General features: G+C 45.1%; 1 protein-coding gene across 1 annotated transcript in view; it reads right to left on the bottom strand.

Moving 5' to 3' along the window:
- Positions 1-4,659: 4,659 nt before the first annotated feature.
- The window catches only part of BTBD7 (BTB domain containing 7), a 38,963-nt gene continuing 17,329 nt past the window's right edge, over positions 4,660-26,293 (bottom strand). Inside the window, exons 2-11 of the mRNA XM_069950043.1 lie at positions 18,442-18,628; positions 15,974-17,053; positions 13,744-13,952; positions 12,636-12,711; positions 12,124-12,284; positions 11,609-11,752; positions 10,859-11,048; positions 10,020-10,198; positions 9,377-9,808; positions 4,660-8,406 (exon numbers count right to left, since the gene is read on the bottom strand). Coding sequence (XP_069806144.1) covers positions 7,594-8,406; positions 9,377-9,808; positions 10,020-10,198; positions 10,859-11,048; positions 11,609-11,752; positions 12,124-12,284; positions 12,636-12,711; positions 13,744-13,952; positions 15,974-17,053; positions 18,442-18,523 — 3,366 coding nt within the window. The 5' untranslated portion in view covers positions 18,524-18,628 and the 3' untranslated portion in view covers positions 4,660-7,593. The remainder of the gene's footprint in view (positions 8,407-9,376; positions 9,809-10,019; positions 10,199-10,858; positions 11,049-11,608; positions 11,753-12,123; positions 12,285-12,635; positions 12,712-13,743; positions 13,953-15,973; positions 17,054-18,441; positions 18,629-26,293) is intronic.

The raw sequence follows: 26,293 nt of genomic DNA, 5'->3' as shown, positions 1-26,293 counted from the left end.
TATCATATACGCCAATGAGCCCTGCCAAACCTTCAGCCACCATGCCAGCTACTACACCAGCATATACCCCTCCATGTGCATCATCCAGTGCTGCCCCCCCCCCCCCCCCCCCCCCCCCCCCCCCCCCCCCCCCCGAGGGCATAACAAGGGCCCAGTGTGAGGTTCAGGCTGCTGCAAAACTACAACTCCCATCATGCCCAGAGAGCTAAAGCTTTGGCTGTCCATGCATGGTGGGAGTTGTAGTTTTGCAACATCTGGAGGGCCAGGAGTTTGACACCTGTGACTTTAAACCGGACTCCTGACCCAAATAAGCCCCTCAATCTACCGGCAGCAGCATGTTATATGTTATAGAGCAGGAGAAGACTGCCTGTCTTCTAATCCTGGATAACCCCTTTAAGAGTCCAGTGGGCGGTCCTACACAGCAGTGACTACTACCTTATACCGCAGAATTAGCAGAATGTATAATTTCCCAGGAGTCATTGACTAGGACCACCCACAGGACTCCTAAGTTTAGAACGAGCAGAAACAGAAATGACTTAATTCCCAACTCCACAAAAGATCAATCTATATTTTTTCTATATGATCTGCTTGGCGTCTCTCGCTCTATAACATGTCGCCCTTATACCCTGACCTCTGGCGGAGGGCTGGCTGCACCAATGGAGCGGCTTCACAAACAGACCAGTGAGCGCTCTCAGTCTTCTGATCATGTGATTAGGAATGGAGAATTAGTGGAATGTTCTCGCTGATCACTGGAATTATTGGGGAGTCGTAATAAAATTTACAATGTAACGACTGAGGCGGCGTCAGAACGAGATCGCGTCCTCGAGTCCATCAACAAGCGGGCACTTCAATAAGAACAGACGTCAAACACCATACCACGTGCATTATAATACAGCCTATCATCATCATCATCAACAATATACAGAATAATTTAAACATTTTTTTCTTCATCCGTAGAAGACGGCGAGGAGGGAAATTTACACCATCAAATCTCTAAACACGCACAATCCTATCACCATCTAAGAAAACAACAGTCCGCGGCGGCCTACGATTGTCGGCAAGGACCTGATTGTCACGGGGAGGATGGGCACAAAAACCTTCCATCTATATCACTGTTTACGTACACCACTGGGTCACATGACTCAAATACACAAAACACCACAAATGGATCAATACTTGGACGTAATGCAGACGCAAAGCAAAATAAACTGGGAAAAAAATTCATTGTGTTACGGATCACAGATAGCAGATACATTATGGCAGAACTACAACTCCCAGCATGTCCTGGCATCCTTCAGCTGTTACATGCAAGCACTTACATAGACCCCATGGGGCTCTCTAGCAGTTGCAGAACTACAACTCCCAGCATGCTCCGACATCCTTTAGCTGCTACATGCAAACACATTCTACACAACTACAACTCCCAGCATGCCACCAGATGTACCCCAACCCATGATACTCCGGCTGTTACAAAACTACAACTCCCAGCATGCCACCAGATGTACCCCAACCCATGATACTCCGGCTGTTACAAAACTACAACTCCCAGCATGCCTTCAGCAGTCGGAGCACGCAGGGTATTTGTATGTTTGCAACAGCTGGAGAGCCAGAAACAGTGGTGTAAATAGGGGCAGGCTGGCGGGGCATGCTGGGAATTGTAGTTCTGCACTAGCTGGAGGAGTCAGCAGTTACTATATTACAGCATCATGCATTATCACAGAGGCAGCTGACTGTGACCACAGGCAACTGAACGCAGTGACAATGAGAACACGCACGTAGAAGCCCTTTAAGAAATGCCTCCCCCCCCCAAGCAGCGGCGGCAGCTGTGGGGATAGCGAAGGCAATGCAGGAATGTTAGCACCTCGCATGGTAAGAAGCCAAAGGATCCACCGCAGGAAGGAACAACGCTAAAGGATATAACACTCAGGGCGGTGAGGCCACCATCTCAGCATAGTCTGTGTCATTGCTGTTATTAGGACCCATTCACACACACACACCGCAGCAGTGCCACCATCTCAGCTAAGTCTGTGTCAGTGCTGTTATTAGGACCCATTCACACACCGCAGCAGCGGTGCCACCATCTCAGCTAAGTCTGTGTCAGTGCTGTTATTAGGACCCATTCACACACCGCAGCAGCGGTGCCACCATCTCAGCTAAGTCTGTGTCAGTGCTGTTATTAGGACCCATTCACACACCGCAGTGGTGCCACCATCTCAGCTAAGTCTGTGTCAGTGCTGTTATTAGGACCCATTCACACACCGCAGTGGTGACACCACCATCTCAGCTAAGTCTGTGTCAGTGCTGTTATTAGGACCCATTCACACACCGCAGTGGTGACACCACCATCTCAGCTAAGTCTGTGTCAGTGCTGTTATTAGGACCTGTTCAAACACTGCAGCGAAGCCAGAGTCACTTCAGGTTTGGTCTGTAAACAGGAGACTAAAATGCATAAAGTTATTATGCATAGGATGTGCCGCCATCGGTGCCCACACACTGCGCTAACACATAAGGATTAGGACCTGTTCACACCTCAGCTAAGCCTGTGTCACTGCTGTTATTAGGACCTGTTTACACCCAGAGCAGGGAAGCCACCATCTCAGCTAAGCCTGTCAGTGCTGTTATTAGGACACATTCACACACCGCAGCGAAGCCCGAGTCACTTTGGCTTTACACAGGAGACATATTACGGGATGTGCCACCATCTTTACGGTAACACATGAGGATCGGCTGCAGTATGTGAACACAGCCATAGACTCAGGTCTATTAGTACTGGGGCCCATATACAGGTTATTATTCACGGGCGCAATGGAAATCCATCAGACTGTAAGAGGCTAATCCTGCAAAGACGACGCAAGCTGGGAAACTTTCATTGTTCCATCAGTACTCTACATTATTCCTGATCTAAATCTGTCATTAGGTGTATGTGGCCTTACATGAGGGCGGCATAAACTAGTGACAGAAATGCTGAACAGATCGGTGTATTACTTCCATCTTTCTGTGCAGCAGTTCTCCTAATATGCAGGAGAATAGGATTCTTGCCCCACCCCTCCCCCCAACTGCTGAGTGACAGGTGACTGTCTATACACACCATGGATAGATAACTTCCAATCAACAGCTGGTGGGTGGAGTTTTCTGCTTTTCTGAGAGAGAGAGAGAGAGAGAGAGAGAGAGAATGAGAGAGAATGAGAGAGAATTTAAGTTTACAAATAAACTGACAACAGGGTGTGCCTTTATTACTGGTTAGAGGCAGGTCCTTAACTAGACCCAATCAGTGCAGAGTGTCAGGACACGCCTCTAACAGAATGGTAACACCCAGTTGTCAGTTTGCTTATACATTTCCAGGATGAATAAGGGGGGGGGGGGGGGGGGGGGGGGGTTGGTCTAATGCAGATGTGACGGGGAATGTATTTAGTAAAAGATAGGTGAGAAGAACAGGCAGACCCTCTAAACTTAACCAAATGTCTGGCTCTACCTGTAAATGGGATGTTGGCACACTATGACACCACTGTATTAGCTGCTGCAGCAGAGAACGGATACAAAGAGCGCCCCTCTAGAGTCTGGAGGACTGTATTACACAGATAGCACATTGATGTGAATAGACGTGGTGTAATGCTTCATTTCCCCTTGTGGTGGCGCTGCAGGAACATCTAACACTGCTAGGGTTGTGCACAGATCTAGGCTGGGTTCACACTACGTATATTGCAGTCAGTATTGTGGTCCTCATATTGCAACCAAAACCAGGAGTGGATTAAAAACACAGAAAGGATCTGATCACACACTGATGAAATTGAGTGGATGGCCGCCATATAACAGTAAATAACGGCCATTATTTCAATATAACAGCCGTTTTAAAATAACAGCAAATATTTGCCATTAAATGACGGCCATCCACTCAATTTCATCATTGTGTGAACAAATCCTTTCTGTGTTTTTAATCCACTCCTGGTTTTGGTTGCAATACTGACTGAAATATACGTAGTGTAAACCCAGCCTACAAGTGATTGTTGAGGGCCCAGCAGAGGATACTTTTGTGCTAGTTAGAGTTAAGGACTGAACACAAGACAAGAGTTTGCTACAACAAATTCACCCCAAAACCACAAATAGGAACTATTTGCCCCAACCGATGATTCACCAGCAGGTGGAAAACTACAACTCCCATCATGCTCAGAACTGTAGTTTTATAATAGCTGGAGAGCCACAGGTCGGGGGACACAAGAGGCCAAACTAATATGATGTAATCAATGGATATATAACCTGGGGGTAATAGGTAAACGCACAATGATAAGAGTTACAGAGGTACAAAGTACAAGTACACAGCCGCCTCCAGGGGGCGTCACTGCGGATGAGTCCATCATTACAGGACACAAACCTACAGCTGTAAACATGACGGGAAAACGAGAAGTGGAGCAGAGACCACACTGAGGTATATCTGTACTGAGGCAGAGAGTATCTAAGCTGATGTAGAGGATGTGGGGGGGCACAAGGTGCACTGCTGCTCCGGGGGAACAGGATGCTACCTTCCCAAAACTTATTGCTACGGGGCACAAGAGGCTAAAGAGGGACCGCTCCTCCTAACAATGTATAGACTGTGGCTTTATATAAGGAGGTAGGTGATGCCGGCCGCTTCTAGTGCTGTAAGTATGGGGGGGGGGGGGGGGGGGGGGGAACCTGCCGCCCCCAGCCAATTCCAAACTACTAATCCCACCCTGCCATGACTGCTAAAGACACGTCTGTCCTGACATCATGGGGATTATAGCTGAAGATACGGGGGAGCCCCATTCCTGTAATTCACACAGAACAGGGTCCTCAGACAAGCAGACTAGGGGGGCCCAGAGACCGACACAAGGAACACCCATGGCTGCGATTTACCTGCACAATGTGCCCCGTCTCTATAACTTACTGTATACTTTGTGAGGCCGAATCTAAAACATTTCTAAAGACCTCTGCTCTCAGCCAAACACAACTAAGACACAATGTGACCTAACGCTTCTCAAAGCTGAGGGTTTGGCACATTTGCATCCAGTTAAGTCAGTCTTCAAAGAGGTAGAAGACCTAGATACCGGGCTTGAGTACAATGAACTAGTCAAGAAAGGAGACTGTGTGAGGTTGACGTGTTTAGCTCACAGAGTATTGTCTAAGCTGGATGCAACTGCGGCAGACCCTCAGCTGCCAGAAGTGTTTGGCCTTACTGTTCCGTAAATTAGATTTCTATTGGGCTTTTCACACTGTCCATAGTTTTAAAGAGCTGCAATCTGTTCCGCAAAAGAATAGGACATGTCCTAGAGCGGACTAACTGCGGGCCACAAAAAACATAGATCCCCTTAATCAAACTATCACCTGCCCAATCACTGCAGATGCATAAAAAGAAAATATGGATTGCGGATGCACTAGGAAGGAATTTTTGGCAGATTGAAGACATAATATATGGTCCTAAAAAATAAAAAACACGACTGAAGGTGTGAATGAGGCCTTAAACGTGTACGAGCCTCAGAGTGTTAAGAGATGGGTTTCTATCCATTACCAGCAAGCAAAGATCCTGCAACCAGTGAGGAATATGTATATAACTTATCACCTGTCCACAGGACCCCCGCCCATCACAACAGTCCCTTCCCCATGTGAGTTTAGGGTCAGCTGAGTTACTTGCTAGGACAGCATAGAATCACCAAGCACTGTACTCCGCTATCCCATAGTGAGGGAACGGAGCAGCATTACACACACCTGACACCATTCAGACTGGGGCATCTGACCAGAGCACCTATCCTGTGGACAAACCCTTTAAGGCATGAGAAATCTTTTGCATCCTGTGCTCTCAGCGATCGTCCAGCCACTAAAGGTGCCCAACCCGCTGCCAATCTAATGTGTACGGGGAAGCCTCCTGACTCCAAAAACACATGATATCGCTGGAGAGAAGGGTCAGGCATGCTGGATTTTTACCCTATTGTTCTTGGAGGGATAAGCTGACACCAAAGTAGAGAAAACCAGAACATTCTACGGTGCTATTCATGTGTATGGGGGAAGGCAGGAGACCTTTTACTGACAGTGCATGGTCACCTCTAGAAACAGTAGCCGACCAGTGAGTATTGAGAGAATCACAGACCCCGTGCGTGGCACAATTCACAGCAGTCAAGTAAACTCTACTTGATCCCAAGGCAAGTTCATGCAACCTCCGATCTGATGACCACTACCTTGTATATCATGGCTCCAATACCTCCCTGCTACAAACTCCACCCCGAGGAGCCATGTTACATGCATCCACATCCCTAACAATGGACCACAAAGCATCACAAGGCTACTCACTAAAGAGTGGAGGCCGATCCCATACACATGCAAAGACCCAGAACGAACCTAGTCTGAGAGCAGACGACCGAACTTCTGTAATAAGACAAAACGGGGGCCACAACCATCAGTGCAATGGTAACAGTGTCCTCACTAAACACTATTTGTCTCTGCTACATCATAATAACGCGTCAGGTGGAGTATATACAGTCAGTGCTGTAATAACGCACCTTACCTGTGGCCTCCTAAATCACCCTCCAAATACAGTGACCCAAACCTATATCCTATTGGTTAGGATAAAGTGCTATACATATGTAGCAGAGCTGAAATTGTCATGCATACTGTAGTATTAAAGCATTATCTCAAGTATCAGACATAACTGGGCTTTATTGTCTGGACAATTTCTTCAGGGCACATTTAGGACTCCCCTCCTTAAAGGGGTTTTCCTGTAATAACAGGTTATCGCCTATCACTGGACAGACTACTAATGGTCTAACCCTACTGGCATCTCTAGAAAGGAGACCAGTCGCCTTGTTGAGAATGGAGCAGTGGTTGTGCAAGAACCCCATGTGACCGAGCGATAGCCGAGTGCTGTCTTCCAATCACTTTCCTCTCTGTTATAACCAAAAAACCCAGCTAAGATAAACCAGTAGGTCCCTATATAAAGTTTCCCAAAAAATAGTGAGGTCACTAAGAATTTACCATCTACAAGAACCACATGACAATCTCAGCTCTGCTATTCCCCACATATAGTATCACCAGCGATTACAGAGGTGAGGAGGTGTGTGTGCGAGGCATCACCATGGGTCCGGACGGATTTCTAACGTATCAGGAAGACGTCAGAATGTGGTATCACCTCGGTGGAAGGATGCAGAATTCTACATGTGCTTCTTTGGATCACTTCATTATCACAAAATAAAACTTTTTTTTTGTCCCGGTAGAAAATATTGTTTGTTAAATCCACTGAATTCATGAGGTCAAAGCGAAAAGAAGAACAAATGTACAAATGCACTGATCCCATAAGTGACCAACGGGCTGCAAATCATAAGAGGAAAACAAAGGTGCAAAACATTAGAAAATCAAGGTGCTGTCTAAAAGAAGAAAAAACAACAAAAAGAACATCCATTGTATATAAAGAGGCCATGATGGAGGAGCGTGCTGCGGCTGTGACGCATGAGAAGGATCCCAGGCTGGGTTAGGATTCCAGTAAAGCATAGATAGACACCGCTCAGAACTAATCCATGGAAAGTGTCGTACTCCACAAGTTTTAGGCACAGAGATTATGTCGAGAGGTTATTTTATTATCTTTTGTTATCCTCAGAGAGCGGATTTCTTGTATAGAAAGTCGGGTTTATTGGGAGATCTTCGCTCCCGGCCCACAGCGTCCTCCCGCTCCAGCTCCACGTTCCTCTGTGTGGAGTGATCCAGGTGGTCACCATCTGTGATCCTCCTAAACACCCGCTCGTCCTGTCGGTCTGAGCTGTAGGACGAGTGCGAAGGTCTGTTAGAGGTCAGGCCGTAGGTTAGGTCGGACTCCATTTTTGTACGCCCCCGGCTGTGGTGAGAGCCGTGGCTGGCACCCTCTTGGGCGGCGAGTGCGAGGTCAAGTCTTTGAGGAGGCTGTTCTAAGACATCAAGGTGTAGCGGTTCATTCTTTTGCCTGTGCGGGTGACTGTCCTGCGAGAACAGATAATCTCTCCGGGAGTCCTCTTGCTTTTTCGGAGACATATGGTTGGAGAGATAGGAGGGCTTTAATCCACTTGGGGGTTTGCTGTGACTGTACAAATCAGGGCCAAAATAAATGCTCTGTGAGGCCAAAGGGGAATGTCTGCTGGGCACTGGGGTAGAGGGCCGGCAGGCAGAGTTGGAGAAGTCATAGAACTCCGGGTACTCTGGTTGGTTTTCGCGGGAATCCATTTTCTGTTCTACAGTCTGTTTCTTCCGCGAACTGTGCATATGTCGGCTGGGGACGCAGGCGTGGTGCTGGGGGTGGAGCGGCATCATGTCCGAAACTTGCTGGCTCAGCTGGGTATCGATGGTCAGTTCTGGCAGCCTCCGATCCTTCAGAGACATTGAGGAGACTCCCATTGCTATATCCGGCATAAACTCATTTAAAACCGGTTCACCGCACTGGAAAAGAGAAGACATACAAGTGGGTAAGAGTGAGAATAATACTGCGCAGTCCTCACCTGTCCAGGGTCTGTCAGTCCCTACATGAGCTGTGAACTTACTGTAGGTTATACGGAAAAGGAAACACAAGGTTGCTGTCACCTAAGCGTTCAGGAGAATAAAGCTCAGTCACTCCTCCTCACCTACCAGACTTGTGTGAACCCTAGAAAGGCTCAAGCCTGACCGTCAGAGATGAGCGAACTGATCGTCAAACACAGATTTGATAAGAAATTTGCTAATAGATGAACCGAATGTTTAGCAAAGTTTGTAACTGCACAATCCAATAGACTTAAAAGAAATAGAGCCTATACTTGTCGGTGCTCCTCCCCCCTTGTTTTCTGTATGCTTACTTATCACAGCAGGTTTTCCTTCTAATGTGGTTTTTGGAAATGAAAAAAAGCAACAAAACCATGCTGTGATAAGTAAAGATACACAAGACAGGCTGACGGGGTAGAAAGCGATTAACGTACATGGGGTCGCGTCTATGCAAAGCTAACATACAGGAAACTAACTGTATGCAACTGCTTCATCCCCTAAAATAGTATAAAGTTTGCTCATCTCTATTTATTGCTTCAGTCACTCTCCCCCCTGAGGTCATATAGAATGGGGATGAAGATGTCCATACACATTAGATAACTGTGTGACGATTTTGGTGGGACCAGGCAGCCATCTTATGTGTATACAGGACCCCTGGTTCCATTTACAGAAAAAAGGTCGGATTTGGTCCTTGTTGTGGAAGGAGTTGCTCACTGTCAGAGGTGCAGGGCAGCAGCTCCTATCTTCCCATTAAAACACACACAAAACATGCATGATGAGCCAAGTGCTCATGTGTATGGAGAGCTATGAGCATAGGCTGTACACTAACAATATATACAGGTTGGCAATACAGAGAGCAGGAGTCACCAGATACTCCCAGACACAGCAGACTCACCACTTGCTGTTCTGCTGCCAGGGCGGCCGCTGCTGCCGCTGCTACAGTCTGCCTTCCAAGGCCAGTATTGTTAGTGCAATCAGGGGGTACAGTTTTGACACCAGGCAGGTAGGAAGGTGGTGTCGCTTTAGGGATGGTTCTGGAATGGAACACTGTATGGTTGCAGGGGTAGGAGAAGGAGCGGGAGGGGTGTTGGCTAGGCACTCTGTGCTTCCAGCCCACCTTGAACTGATTGTGAATGGGTGTGGCTGGAGGGTGATATGGGGGAGGTGGCGGGGGCAATGGAGGATGGAAGGCCACGTAAGAGTCTATATCCGTAAACATGGTTTCCGTAGCAGGGGTGCTGTTAATCCTGCATCTCCCAGGCTGGCGCACGGTCAGAAGAGGACTCTCATCACCAAACCTTTCATCAGGGAAGAACTTGTGAGGATTCTGCAAAAGGGGAAAAATGATGTCAGAACATCTCGCAATACAAGCAAATGTAAATATATATAAAATTATATATATATATATATATATATATATATATATATATATATATATATATATATTGTATAAAGTAATTTCTATCCCAAATGTATTGCCGCTATGTGGATCATATTGACGTGTCGTACATGGTATTGTATAGGACAATGTGAATTACCTGTAACAGCTCAGCTGCAGAATCTGACAACCCAAACTCCCTCAGGACCCGGATCTGGATCTCGTAGCTGACAGTAGCACCTTCTCCACAGTTTAAGGCGTACGCGCGCTGAACCTGTTCCGTGTGGCGAAGTTCCTGCAGACGCCGGATCATGTCCTTCACCACCCCGAGGGGAGGAACTAGCAAGGCAAACCAAGTAGAAGCCATTAGTCCTGACCATGTACTGTACAACAATTACCTAGGAAGGAAACTTAGGGCCCTATTACCCGGAGCGATAAACTGCCCGATTCGGCCAATTATTGCTCTGTGTAAGTGACAACAATCAGCCAATGAAACGATCAGTTTACATCACCTGTCCACGTTACCGGTCTCTCCTGCTCTCCAATTCCTCCCCTATCCCGGCGCTGGAGCTTCAGAGTGGTTTGTCTGAGCTGAAAGGCCGCTCAGCCAATCACTGGCCCCGGTGGTACCAGCCACCGATTGGCTGAGCTTGCTTGTCAGCTCAGACGGGCTGCTCTGAAGCCGCAGCATACATGTTCAGGGAGGAAGCATGCAGAGCGCAGGAGGAGACCGGGAACGTGGACACGTAATGCAAACTGTTTGGGCAACCCTTGCTAAACGATTATCAGGCAGTGTAATAGGCCTAGTCAAGTGCCCATCTAGCAGAAAGGTGCTTGCTTACCATATTGATCAAGCTGTCTAATAAGACCCCAAGTGCGGGATCCTGTTGGAGAGTGACCACTAAGCCGGCACTGTACATCATGTATCATACTACAAAACATACAAAATAGAGCTATAGAGGCGACACAGGGCCCCGCCAACATAGGATGATAAGTCACCTGGTATTTCATTTGCTACTACAGTAGGAGGACTCGTCTGGCTGCTGCTCATTTGCTGGTGGTTGATCATGTGACAGCACTGCGGCACGGCATTGTTCACCATGTACAACGTGTCGGGAACATTGGACATTCGAACCATCCTTAAACGGACCAGATCCGTCTGCTCCACCATCATTTCATCCAGCACGGACTGCAAAAAAGAACAAAACAGATCCGGTCAGGCCACTAATACTGCACCAGATAGGGAGTATAGGGGTCTTCTGATATATTACAATTGACAGCCTGTCCATAGGGCTAGCCACCGACATCATATTGGTGGGGCTCTAACTCTGGATAACCGTGAGGTCCATTCACATTGAAAGATCGTCAGCCGTAATTAGGAGCCGTTCAGTGAGAACAGTGCTAGCATGCAGTGCTTCTACAAGGCAAGATAAATCGTGCAGCCGCGTGACCGATCACTGCATTGTTTGTGCGGCCACCAAAATACATTGCTATCACTAGCAAAACATTATCATAAAGATATATAACTTCCCATTACTTTTCAAAGTTCTACCTGGCATCAGTCAATCAGAACATCGAGATAGATAGAGCTAACACTTCTCACAGCAGGGGCTTTGCTACAATGGAATTTTTCTTAGAGAATCTTTTATGAATTCACAAGAAGTGTAGATCTTTCTCTTTTGTTACAAAGTATCAGTGTAAAGTGTTCAGTCTTACACAGTGAGAACGTGAAACAGAACCCAGCATTACCTTAGCTTCCTCTACATATGGCGAGAACAGCCTGGGCCTGACATAAATGCCGGCATTCTTCTGCCGCAACCAAGAGTTGGACTTCCCGCTCTCAGAGGTTGGTAACATATCTGCAGGAGGAGTGCTGATCAGACCTCGCTTCATCTAGAAACGTAAAAACACAACAAAATGATGGAAGGGCGGGTACACAACATTGCTACCATATCACCATAGAATTATAGGCTATCACCACCCCCTGGATGCTTCCTCACATAGTTAAGCTGCCTTTGCTCCTTGTACCCAGAGAGCTGGGTGACAGCCAGTAAGATGGTGACCAATGTAAGAAGGGAGGATATATAACACTGCACAGAAGGCGGCTTCAGAGTTTACAACACAGAGCACCGCACAATGCTACAAACACTTAACTATGTCAGACACACACAAATGTCATGTTTAATAAGCTTCTGCCTGATGGGGACCGTCCAGGCCTCATGTATCCGTATAAACCTATCACTCAGCTCAAGTCTGATACTTACAGGGTCGCTCAACACGTCGCTATTCATAGGTAAGATATGCTCAATGCGGACAAAGGGCAGCAGAGGAGACAAAATTTCCCTTAGCTCCTCCACATCCAGGTCCCGGCGTTTGACCCCTCGCTTGTTCACACTGTGTGCCGTGCCACTCAGCAGATTGGGCTCTGTAATACAAAGTTAACCATTAAAATCCCATGTGCACCTTTCTGCTGCTCTTTATTGGAGACAACAGACACAATAACTTAGCCGAGCTCCTATCCCATCGGTACAGGCTAAACAATGCAATGGTCGACAACTGCTGGCCACACACTTACATACAGCTCAGGTCACATGCTGCGGTGGGGTGCCATCCACAGCCATATGTAAAGGCTGCACAGCCATTAAACACTATGCAAAACCATCAGGGCAATAAAGAGCAAAATTTGACCCCAGCCACAAGAAGTGTAAGTGTATGTGTATCTGCAGCCTAAAAGATAAAATCACCATTCTCTATGCATGTGAGAGGAGGCGCTCACCTCGGTCTGCGATCCTCTTCATCAGCTGGTATTCACCCCACTTGATAAGATACTTCAGGATATCTTGCTCACTTGCCTTCAACAAAAAAAAGAAAAAAAAGCTGAGAATTTTTATATCTGTCATTACTGCACAAACTGGGGAGAACTACATGTCTCAGCAGTGTCTGTCTATCAGGATAGTAGGAAACAGTTGAAGGGGTTCTCCAGTGTTAGAAAAATATGGCTGCTTTCTTCCAGAGACAGCAACACTCTTGTCTCCAGGTCAGGTGTGGTTTGCAATTAAGCAGCAATCATTTCAATGGAACAGATCTGCAAACCCTGCACCCAACCTGGAGACAAGAGCAGTGCTGTCCCTGGAAGAATGCGGCCATGTTTTTCTAACACTGAATAACCCCTTTAAATTCAATTTCAAGTCTAGATATCTGTAAGAAAATGGTGAGGAGAAGATGCATGTAGGAATCACCATCAAGGGGGATAATATGAAATCTGGAGGGCAGAACCCTTCTGCTGATGGTACCAGATGACTCCGGACGGGTAACAGGGACAGGCGAGATGTTTCACTTGCGGAGGCCCGCAATGATAAACAGAACAGAAGCACCAGACAGTGTTTTCCCCCTTCGTTTTCGTGTGGCTTTTATTGTACAGACGCCATCAGGGTCTCTCTGAGATTCATAGTGACATGTCATGGCGGCCAAGGCCAAATGTACAAAGCAAAAAGGACAAAGTGCTCGGCCAAGAGCTTCGGTCCCTGGGACCAGTGGAGGTCCCTGCAGCTGGACTGGACACCAATGACAGAAATCTGACATGCCCTGTGACACAGAAAGTTTGTCAGCCTCTGAGTGCTATGTAGTGGATAGTGACCTCTATATAGGCAGAAGCATATATGCACAGCCACTTCCATCCCCAGGTGCCCAGCGTCCTGCATTGTAAAGTTGGCAGGAGCTTTACTGGGCAAGTTAGGATCATACATATAGGTTGTGCAATCTTTAGGAGGTTATGATGTATGGAAAACTTTTAGGTTTATATGATAGAAATAGGTTTATTGTGGAGCTATATGGAATTAAGGAATCCAATGGGCACCAGACGCGCAGGCAAAACATTGCTGTACCTGCAGATAGTCCGACTGGATGACACTCAGCAGATGATCCTTAACAAGCTCATAGAAGACGTCAGACGTCATGACCTGGCTGAACTCCTCGCAAAGGAAGTGCAGGGCCTGGCGGTACACCCAGTTGGATCCATAGGGCTGTGAGCTCCACTTCAGGATAGCGATTAAGGTGTCTAAAGAGATACTCTCTGCAATTATATCCTCGCAGCCTGCCAGAAAGGAAAGAGTTAACACAATCCCTACAATACAGTACAAAGGAGCAGTCTGCAATCTATGGTGACCTAAATGTGGCCAAACTACAACTCCCAGCATGCCCCTACAGCCAGGAAAGGAGTATGGGAACAAAGTCAAGTCTCACATCTACACATAGGGCTCTCTGCAGCTGTGCTTCATGGGGGGGTGCTGTTAACCCCAACACAAGGAGAAGTGTGTGTGTGGGGGGGGGGCATAAGTTTGGATTGAGAGAGGGGATATTCCGGCCACCATACGTATATATTACAGTCCTGAGAATATTGCATACATCCCTATGGTGCTTTGTTTGGGCCATAACATGAACCTGAAAACACAGCCGTATTACACTCATCTAAACCCGGCTTTATTTTAGAAGGGTATCCCGGCGAAATAAATTTTAATTTTCAATCAACTGGTGTTGAAGTTATATAGAGCTGAAATGTACTTCAATTATAATCTCCAGTCTTCCAGCTGCTGTATGTCCTGCAGGAAGTAATATATGCTCTCCAGTCTGACACCTCTGTCCATGTCAGGAACTTTCCAGAGCAGTAACAAATCCCCATAGAAAACCTCTCCTGCTCTGGACAGTTCCTGACATGGACAGAGGGAGCAGCAGAGAGCACTGTGTCAGACTGGAGAGAATACACCACTTCCTGCAGGACATACTGCAGCTGATAAGTACTGGAAGACTGGGGATTATAATAGATGTAAATTAGAAAATCGCTCCAACTTTCCGACATGAGTTAATTTGAAAGAATTAGTTTCTTTGCTGGAGTACCCTTTTAACAAGCAACAGATAATCGCTCTGGATGTAACCGGGGTATGAGGAGGGTAATAGCCATGAGAACTCAGTATTATAATTAGAGACCACATAAAGTTGTGTGAAAAAAAACCCAAGCAGGAAATTAAAAAAAACAAACAAAAAAAAACCAGGGAAAATATAACAATGAGTCACTTCTTGATTCTTAAAATAGTGGCGATCATGTAATAGGATGAAAATGAGCTTTGTGCTATATCTGCGCTGCCCACAAATAACCAGTTATGTGATGCTTCACCCTCAGAGCTGGAATCCTGCAGAGCTGGGTCAGGACATACAGCAGCTTACAGCTCAGCTTCCTGCAGTTAGGGGGGAGGAGGAAGGGTTTCAGGTCTGACTGGATGTGACTGGAAGTGTGCCGCCATCCTGCCGCTTTATCTGCCCCAGAGGTTTTAGTCACTAAGTCACAATGTAAAGTCAGGAAGATAGAGCATCCACAAAGGTGGGAGAGGATAGAAGCAGGAAGCCTCATCCAGCAACAGGTTGCTCTATAACGTAGTAGCATGTTGTTCTATAACGGAGCGGGATGTTTATTATCGGAGCGGGAAGATTTACAGGCAGTTACAGAAAATATCGTAGGACGACAATACAAGCTCTGACAGAAAACACTGAAAAATCTGAAGCAGACCATTGTTTATTTGGCTGCCCGTCTACTTCCACATTCCATCTATTACTGGTTGCGTGTGAAGCCGAGCAACGAAGAGGGCGACTCAATCACTCCCATGTGTGCTCACCGCCGCGGCTGACAGCAGAAAGAGAGCGCAGCCAGCACACCACCGCTTTATATACACGTCACCATAATCCGACTGTATGCACGTTACCATAACTGTATACACGCATCACCATAACTAGGGGTGAGCAAATATACAGTGCTAGCAAAGCAAATAGTTAATAGTGAATAGTGGGTGCAGCTCTGGAGTATAATACAGGATGTAACTAATTATATATATATATATACATATATACACACACACACAGACTATATATATATATATATATATATATATATATATCATAAATATACTGTAAAAGTTAGTTCAGAGAAGTAAACGCACAATATAATAGGAACCTGCTGGACGGCTTTGAATACTCAGCTGTTTAATGTAAACCTCATAACATTTGCCCCCAGGATGTCAAATCTTGGTCACCACCTTATTAGTTGTGTTGAAGCCGTTCACCTACCTTGTGCAAGCATATTAAACTCTAGGAATAGTGCTATGTGGTAGAGCTCCATTGCTTCCTCCGGCCGGGTCATGTTTGGCTTTCCTGCTACCAGAGCCTGCACTTCGCTCAGACTCCCGATGGATGGGCTATAGTGCAAGACGTAGGACAGGTCCACAACATCCGTGTACATGCAATGCAAAATGACTTTTGCATATTTTTTTGGTATTATGGATTCATCTAGAATAATTCTAGTTGGAGTCCTTAATGTTCGGTCTGTAATCTCCTCCCCAGTCCGTATTCGCCTTTGCAGCAAGTTGCGGAAGAACGGAGAACGGGCAGAGAGGATGGCTTTGTGAGCCCGCAGCTCCTCCTCCAGGCAGCTCTGAGCTCCGTACTGCTCCACCAGCTCAGAGTCGGAGGAGAAGCTAAGCACCGCATCGTAGTAGCACATGTAGTCGAAGAGCCCGCGCATGTCGAAGTCCAGCGAGTTTGGTGTACCAAATTCCTCGCTGAGTTGCACAAGAATATCCACATTCTGGAACCTGGAGTCCTCAATTCCAAACTCCCCCGTGTACAGATAATGTAACAAGGCCGAAAACATTGGCATGTCGATACCCGCCGTATTGATATCCATGATGATTTCCGCCCCGTACTCGGGAGACGATGAGAGCAGCTTCTTAAAGAAAGGACACCTGGCTGCCAATATGGCGCGGTGCACGGGAAAGCATGTCTCCTGGAATATCAAATCCACATCTGTACAGTACTTGTATTCGTACAGGTCGGCCATATCTTTCTGTAAAGTCCTAGCCTCCGGACGGGCCACATTGGCCTGCAGAGAGAGCTCCTTTAAGGCCGCTGTCCCCTCATATTCCTCCACAAGTGCGTTGACGTCTCGGACATCCCAGCCGGACAGCAGTTCTCTCATCTGCTTGGCGTGGTCTGCCGACCGGCTCGACTTCCTCCGCTTAATGAATTTCTTTTTGAGCGTGGCGAGGCCGGAGGTTTTCTTTTTCTTGTCTTGTGGTTTTTCGTGGCCATGTTCAAGGCTGTATAACTTGGAGTCGTATCCGTAACCTTGGTGAGAGTAGGAGGAGGTCCCTAAAACAAGAAGAGAAGTCACTTATAGTGAACCTATGAACCATCTTTACGTATAGGAAGGTCATACATGCTACTCTATACCATAACCTCGGGTGGCACTTTGAGGAGGGGAAAGACACTGGGAGATCTTTTAGGGGCCATGTCCAGTCCCCGGAACACCATCTATGTACGGATGGAATTCTACGGACATGTGAATGACCCCTTATGAGCAAAACTACTGCTAGCCATTGGACACACATCCCTATTACATGGAGAGATGGGCGGCAGACAGCTGAGGAATTCTGAGGGGTCCAAACCACTTGGGCATTGGCTCATTCATCAGCTGTCCTATTCAACAGGGTGACAGTGACCTTTCCAGCCTATAATTGCCTAGTGTAATAGAGCCCCAAGGCTTCTACTTACAGCAGGAGAACCTGAGTAGAAAGACAAAAATCCAGATACTGAAGCCGCATCTTTCAACCCATTGACTAATTACTAAAGATAAAAGGGAATCTGTCAGAACTCGGACCTGACCCACAGACAGTGCGATACAGATGAGAGCACCCTAGTAGACATAGCACCTTTTGCATATTTGTCTGTGGAGGAAATTTAGCACAATATAGTAAAGAGAAGTCACAGAGCAGTGGTGGTGTAGTGTCTGTGCTGCGCGCCGGCAAGCCTTACTCCTCCTCCCTCTTCTCTTTGAATAATTATTTGAACCCGGCCTCCAGCATGCCCCATATTACAATATGATGTGAAGGGCCATGCGCTCCCACATTCTGAACATGTAGCCGCTGAGGGACTGAAGCAAATTTCCTCAGAAAGAACATGGCAGCAGCTCCTGTGCAGGTTGAGGATGCAGGACGCTCTCGGCCCTTGGTATCAGCAGTGCGTGTGCTGGAGGCCAAGCCGGATTATTCATAAAGAGGGAGTAGGAAGCAGGGGTGATGTGTGCCAGAGAGTGGTACAAACACTGAGCCACAACTCTTCTTTACAATAAGATTGTGACGATTCTCCTCCATGGACAACAATACAAAAAGGTGCTGTGTCTACTAGGGCACTATCATCTGTATCAGTCAGCGCCTTGGGTCAGGGACAAGCACTGACAGACTCTCTTTAAAAGGGTTCAGATGTGACCGATCCCAATGCTATAGAACTAGTGCTACCATGGTCTCCCAAACCAGCAGATAACAGAGGAAATAGCATGCCTATAACTGCAAAAAAAGAATTCATGTTGTTAAGTGCCCCTTAAGTCAGGATACATTGGTGGTATTTTAAGTGGGGATTTTCATTGCCTATGTAAACAGGTTACAAATTCCAAGCACTGACATACAAGACAGGTTTTCTGTGAGACATTGTGAGTATATGAGACAAAGAGGAGGGAAGTGTGCCTGGCCTTGAGTGCTTACCTATGAAGGTCTGCTGCGTCTGTGAGTTTCCCCCTACCCTCGGGGAACACGAGTGGGGGTAGCTCGATGCATTCACACCCATGTCGTCAGTCACTCAGACATCCTGCCTGACCACTGTCCAAAGTTTTATCCCACATTGCAAAGTAATGCCGAATTCCAGGTTCTCCTGCGAGATGCTGATCCATGTCTGGAAAGAAACCAGAAATATGAGTATGAGATCATCTGCAGAAGGTTACATACAAGAGCAAGAAATATAAGATGATCTGCGGCTGCAGGACCCCAGGCCGTCCTCTTACACCTGCACATTCTGGCAATGTTGTTCGCTTTTGTCACCCAACTTTCTCCAAACCGTAATATTACTCTACATTTTTTATCATTCATGAGGCTTGGCAAATGGCAACTTTCTTCTGACAGCAGCGCCTCTCCTGTCCTCAGGTTAGGTGTAGGGGGTTTTGAAGCTCAGCTCCATTGAAGTAAATGGAGATGAGATGTAATACCACACACAGCTTGAGGGCAGGGATGGAGCTGTTTTTGCCAGAAAGTAGCTGTGCTTTACTAGTTCTGGATAATCCCTTTAAGAGTCCCCTGGAAGAGTTGTTCTGCCACTCTCTCTCCCCATACACAGGGATGTTCAGCACGGCAGAGTGGTTCTGTGTCCGTGCTCTTGCTGCATCTTACCTCTCCCAGAACATAATGGTCAGGCGGTGATTTTTCATCACACCCGACCCCCCATCTCTATAGACATCTGTAGTGGTTGTTCAGGAGCGCTCTAAACACCTTAGATTGACATTGGAACCCGCTGCAAGTGGGAGGTACGGCCAACTAAAGTCTAAGGTGTATGTGAAGCTTAAAGGTGTGGTGTTTTTTTGTTTGTTTGTTTTTCGATGCAGGTGATCCAGTAGGCACTGGGCATCTAGAGTTAGGAACATAGAACTGGTATGCAAAGACGTGTAAGAGCTCCCTTTACTGTGTGGGAGGGGGAGTGGCATGGTCTGCATAGCGGGGTCTACAGCACAGTACTCTGACCCAGGAAGTCTCCCTCAGCTTTTAAATCATAGCAGATCCACTTCAGGCTGGGGCTTACATCAGGGGGCAGGACTGTGGAGGTAATCTCTCCATAGCTGTAACCCCTCTCTCCCCAGACAGACTGCTGCTATAATGTGCTCACCCTATACACTGCTCATTCCTTCCTGCAGTCTGTCAGCCCTTGTGTTACCCATCCTCTCCATTCCTGCTATAATCTGCCTGCACTTACACTCAGCTATACACACTGCTGCTATAATCTGCCTGCACTTACACTCACACTGCTGTATAGAAAAGTTTCTGTCACTGTCCTCCTGCACGGCTCTGTGATTCTCACTTCCTGATTGGTCCATGCTGAACATCCCCCTCCTCCCCATTGCTTCCATGTGACCACACAGACCTCTGACAGCAGCCCTGCTTCTCTATTCTAGCCTGTTGTACTACACTACTGCATTATGGGGATCTGTAGCTACATCCTGTATATACAAACTGCTGCTGTGTTATCAGGTTTATACAGTTACTATATATTATACACCACATGCTGATTGCTATACTGTACAGTAACTTATGTATCACATATCCAGCTGCTGTGTTATCAGGGTTATACAGTTACTATACATTATACACCACATGCTGCTATACTGTACAGTAACATATGTATCACATATCCAGCTGCTGTGTTATCAGGGTTATACAGTTACTATACATTTTACACCACATGCTGATTGCTATACTGTACAGTAACTTATATATCACATATCCAGCTGCTGTGTTATCAGGGTTATACAGTTACTATACATTATACACCACATGCTGCTATACTGTACAGTAACTTATGTATCACATATCCAGCTGCTGTGTTATCAGGGTTATACAGTTACTATATATTATACACCACATGCTGATTGCTATACTGTACAGTAACTTATATATATCACATATCCAGCTGCTGTGTTATCAGGGTTATACAGTTACTATACATTATACACCACATGCTGCTATACTGTAGAGTAACTTATATATCACATATCCAGCTGCTGTGTTATCAGGGTTATACAGTTACTATACATTATATACCACATGCTGCTATACTGTACAGTAACTTATATATCACATATCCAGCTGCTGTGTTATTAGGGTTATACAGTTACTATACATTATACACCACATGCTGCTATACTGTACAGTAACTTATATACAGGGCCGGTTTTAGACTAGATGTGGCCCTGGGCGAAGTTAAAGGTGGGGCCCCAAATGCTGAAATATTTTAGCAACAATTTAAGGTCCCCATACATGTTACTCTTTTGTTGGTGGTACCTGTTGCTCCTGGTGGGTTTGGCCATCAGCGTAAGGTGTATGGGGCTCTCTGGACAGTCCTCTGACAGATGATATCAGTGGACATAGGGGGTCGAGCTTGATGGAAAATCAACGCCCAACCTCTTTGTTCTCAGAGAGATAAGCCGGCATCAGATCTGTATGGCTATGGCTTTCCCCTCTCATAGAGAACACAGGAACACTCAGATGTGCCAAATTTCTGTGTATGGGGAGGACGGGACCGGATGGGACAGATAATTGTCAGCTGAAGGATTGTTCAGCCAGCAGTTATTGGAAGTGTACGGCCACTTTTAAGGCCGTATTACACGGCCTGATATTCCGCAGAAGCGAGCGCCAATCTGGTAGAATGGAGCTCGCTTAGAGAGCCTACTACATGGCTCTTTTATGATGCAGCAAAAGCTATGGAGGAGATTTATCAAACTGGTGTAAAGAAGAATTGGCTCAGTTGCCCCTAGCAACCAGATTCCACCTACTTAGAATGTGAGTAATGAAAGGTGGAATCTGATTGGTTGCTAGGGGCAACTGAGCAAGTTTCATTTTACACCATGTTTGATAAATTTCCCCCCCTATGTGTATATATACAGTATATCATTAGTGATGTGTGTGCAATCCTTGCTGTATATAGTAAACAATAAAGATATATACTACCTGATTAAGGTCCCCCGGTGTCCTCAGGCCTTGTCTGTGATATATACTACCTGATCATGTTCCCCAGTGTCCTCTCAGAGCGATAGCGTCCTGATTCGGACAATTTTCGCTCCATGTATTAGGGCCCTTACTCAGTTCAGAAGGTTACATGCCGGGACTGCCGCTATATGCCAGGACTGCCGCTACATGTCAGGACTGCAGCTACATTATGGGTCTGCCGCTACATGTCGGGACTGCCGCTACATGTCGGGACTGCCGCTACATGTCAGGACTGCCGCTACATGTCAGGACTGCCGCTACATGTCAGGACTGCCGCTACATGTCGGGACTGCCGCTACATGTCGGGACTGCCGCTACATGTCGGGACTGCCGCTACATGTCGGGACTGCCGCTACATGTCGGGACTGCCGCTACATGTCGGGACTGCCGCTACATGTCGGGACTGCCGCTACATGCCGGGACTGCCCCTACATGCCGGGACTGCCCCTACATGCCGGGACTGCCGCTACATTATGGGACTGCCCCTACATTATGGGACTGCCGCTACATTCTGGGACTGCCGCTACATTCTGGGACTGCCGCTACATTATGGGACTGCTGCTACATTATGGGACTGCCACTACATGCCAGGACTGCCGCTAGTGGTGTAAACACAAGAACTATTTATATGAATTGCATTAAAAAAATAAAATAAAAAAATCACTATAATCAGGACCAAATATTACCTCCATACCGTTATTGAAGAAAACACACTATATATAGGCCAATATTACCACCATAAAGTGACCGCCCCATAATGACTTTATATACACTATATACAGACCAATATTACCGCCATAGAGTGACCACCGCATGACTCTTTATATACACTATATACAGACCAATATTACCGCTATAGACTGACCACTGTATAATGAATGACTCTATATACACTGTATACAGACCAATATTATGTGTCTGTAACTCTATGGCTGTACTTTTGGTCTGTATATAGTGTATATATAGAGTCATTATGTGGTGGTCACTGTATGGCGGCAATTTGGCAATATCATTATGTGGTGGTCAATCTATGGCAGTAATGACTATATATACACTATATACCGACCAATATTAATGCCAAAGAGTGACCACCGCATAATGACACTTTATACAGACCAATATTATTGCCAAAGAGTGACCACCGCATAATGGCTCTATATACAGACCAATATTACCGCCATAGACTGACCACCACATAATAACTCTATATACAGACCAATATTACTGCCATACAGTGACCACCACATAACTCTATATACACACTATATACAGACCAATATTACCGCCATAGAGTGACCGCCACATAACTCTATATACACACTATATACAGACCAATATTACCGCCATAGAGTGACCGCCACATAACTCTATATACACACTATATACAGACCAATATTACCGCCATAGAGTGACCGCCACATAACTCTATATACACACTATATACAGACCAATATTACCGCCATAGATTGAACACTGCATAATGACTCTGTATCCAGACCAATATTATGTGTCTGTAACTCTATGGCTGTACTATTGGTCTGTATATAGTGTATATAGTCATTATGTGGTGGTCACTGTATGGCGGTAATATTGGTCTGTATATAGTGTCATTATGTGGTAGTCAATCTATGGCAGTAATGACTATATATACACTATATACAGAGCAATATTAATGCCAAAGAGTGACCGCCACATAATGACTCTATATACAGACCAATATTACCGCCATACAGTGACCACCACCTAAGGACTGAATACCACCTTATTTTTTTTTCTCACCGTATTGCCTTATATACATAGGAGCTGCAGCCAATCAGCGGCCTCAGTGGTCACCTGCAGCAATTACATAGGACTGATGAGGCCAGAGAATGGCTGCAGCTCCTATATACAGTCTATTCACCTCAACACTTGGAGTCAGCAGTGCTTATACACACACACCATTATATATATATATATATATATATATATATATATATATATATATATATATATATACACACACACACCATTATATATATATATATATATATATATATATATATATATATATACACACACACACACCATTATATATATATATATATATAATATATATATATATATATATATATATATATATATATATATATATATATATACATACACACACACACACCATTATATATATATATATATATATATATACACACACACACACCATTATATATATATAATATATATATACAAAAATTGAACACGAGGACGGCACTCCAGTAGTGTATAGTGAGGATTTATTCACCCAATCACAAACAGCTATATATATATATATATATATATATATATATATATATATATATATATATATATATATAATACACACACACACACCCCTATATATATATATATATATATATATATATATATATATATATATATATATATATATATATATATATATATATACACACACACACACACCATTATATATATATATATATATATATATATATATATATATATATATATATATATATACACACACACACACACCATTATATATATATATATATATATATATATATATATATACACACACACACACACACACACACACACACACTCACACACCCATGAAAACACATTATACAGATACAAACCATCCAGTCCACACACTATACACAGGACATGTAACACACACTACATTCATGCATTATACACCTACATTCATACACATTACACACTACATGTACAGTATACTTACCCCCTCTAGCATGCTCTTACACCCCCCTCATGTACCTTGCAGCAGCAGCAGGCTGTCATCCTCACCCGGCAGCCCTCTCCTCCATCGTCCCGACAGCTCCACACCAGAGGAGGAAGTCACGTGTAGTAAGAGGAGCTGGAGGGAGAGGGAGAGGGAGGGGGAGAGGGAGAGGGAGGGGGAGAGGGAGGGGGAGGGGGAGCTACACACACGGAGCAGACACCAGCCCAGCATCCTGCAGCCTCTGCGTGACCCCTGATGGCAGCAGCCGGGGATCACTCCCAGACGCTGCAGGACGCTGTCTGTGCTCTCCTCTCCTACTGGAACTGCGGGAGGGGCCCCTGGGGGATGGGGGCCCTGGGCATTTGCCCTGCTTGCCCCCCCCTAACGCCGGCCATGCTTATATATCACATATCCAGCTGCTGTGTTATCAGGGTTATACAGTTACTATATATTATACACCACATGCTGCTATACTGTACAGTAACTTATATATCACATATCTAACTGCTGTGTTATCAGGGTTATACAGTTACTATATATTATACACCACATGCTGCTATATTGTACAGTAACTTATATATCACATATCCAGCTGCTGTGTTATCAGGGTTATACAGTTACTATATATTATACACCACATGCTGCTATACTGTACAGTAACTTATATATCACATATCTAACTGCTGTGTTATCAGGGTTATACAGTTACTATATATTATACACCACATGCTGCTATACTGTACAGTAACTTATATATCACATATCCAGCTGCTGTGTTATCAGGGTTATACAGTTACTATACATTATACATCACATGCTGCTATACTGTACAGTAACTTATATATCACATATCCAGCTGCTGTGTTATCAGGGTTATACAGTTACTATACATTATACACCACATGCTGCTATACTGTACAGTAACTTATATATCACATATCCAGCTGCTGTGTTATTAGGGTTATACAGTTACTATACATTATACACCACATGCTGCTATACTGTACAGTAACTTATATATCACATATCTAACTGCTGTGTTATCAGGGTTATACAGTTACTATACATTATACACCACATGCTGCTATATTGTACAGTAACTTATATATCACATATCCAGCTGCTGTGTTATCAGGGTTATACAGTTACTATACATTTTACACCACATGCTGATTGCTATACTGTACAGTAACTTATATATCACATATCCAGCTGCTGTGTTATCAGGGTTATACAGTTACTATATATTATATACCACATGCTGCTATATTGTACAGTAACTTATATATCACATATCCAGCTGCTGTGTTATCAGGGTTATACAGTTACTATACATTTTACACCACATGCTGATTGCTATACTGTACAGTAACTTATATATGACATATCCAGCTGCTGTGTTATCAGGGTTATGCAGATACTATACATTATATACCACATGCTGCTATACTGTACAGTAACTTATATCACAGATTCAGATGTTTCTAAATGTTTGTTTCATGTGTTCTACATGTTATTCAGAATAAATCATTATATTTGGGGTGTGTCTGCATATCAGTGATTTCTTATGGGAACATTTGCTTTGATTTAAGAGTGGATTTGGATTACAAATTATGGAACAAATTATGCTCCTAATCCAAGGCACCAGTGTGTGTGTATGATAGAATTCTATCTATCAGGCTCATGGGATATAACATTATTGCAAGCATTACACGAATCTCAAATAGGAAATTATATAACTCTGCTGAAATCTCCATTATTCTCCTAGCTAAGATTTGCCTCTTCATAGTCTCCAGCTTGGGTGGGTTTTTGCTGCTCAGTGCCATTGAAGTGAATGGCGCTTAAAGGGGTTACCCAGCTCTACAAAAACATGGTCACGTTTCCCCCTACTGTTGACTCCAGTTCAGGTGTGGTTTGCAATTAAAGTGACACTGTCCCCCACTTTGTGCATTATGACATTGGGGGCGGGTCCAACAGTGCCATTGTGGGCAGTGCTAAGTGGCGCTAATGCAGCGAGGCCACGCCCATTTAATACAATCTGCAGTTGATAAAAGGACACTTTTTACT

Source organism: Dendropsophus ebraccatus, chromosome 13, assembly GCF_027789765.1.
Source record: "Dendropsophus ebraccatus isolate aDenEbr1 chromosome 13, aDenEbr1.pat, whole genome shotgun sequence".
Taxonomy (NCBI): Eukaryota; Metazoa; Chordata; class Amphibia; order Anura; family Hylidae; genus Dendropsophus; species Dendropsophus ebraccatus.
Note: the sequence above shows the minus strand (reverse complement) of the source record. Positions and strands in the feature narration are given on the sequence as shown.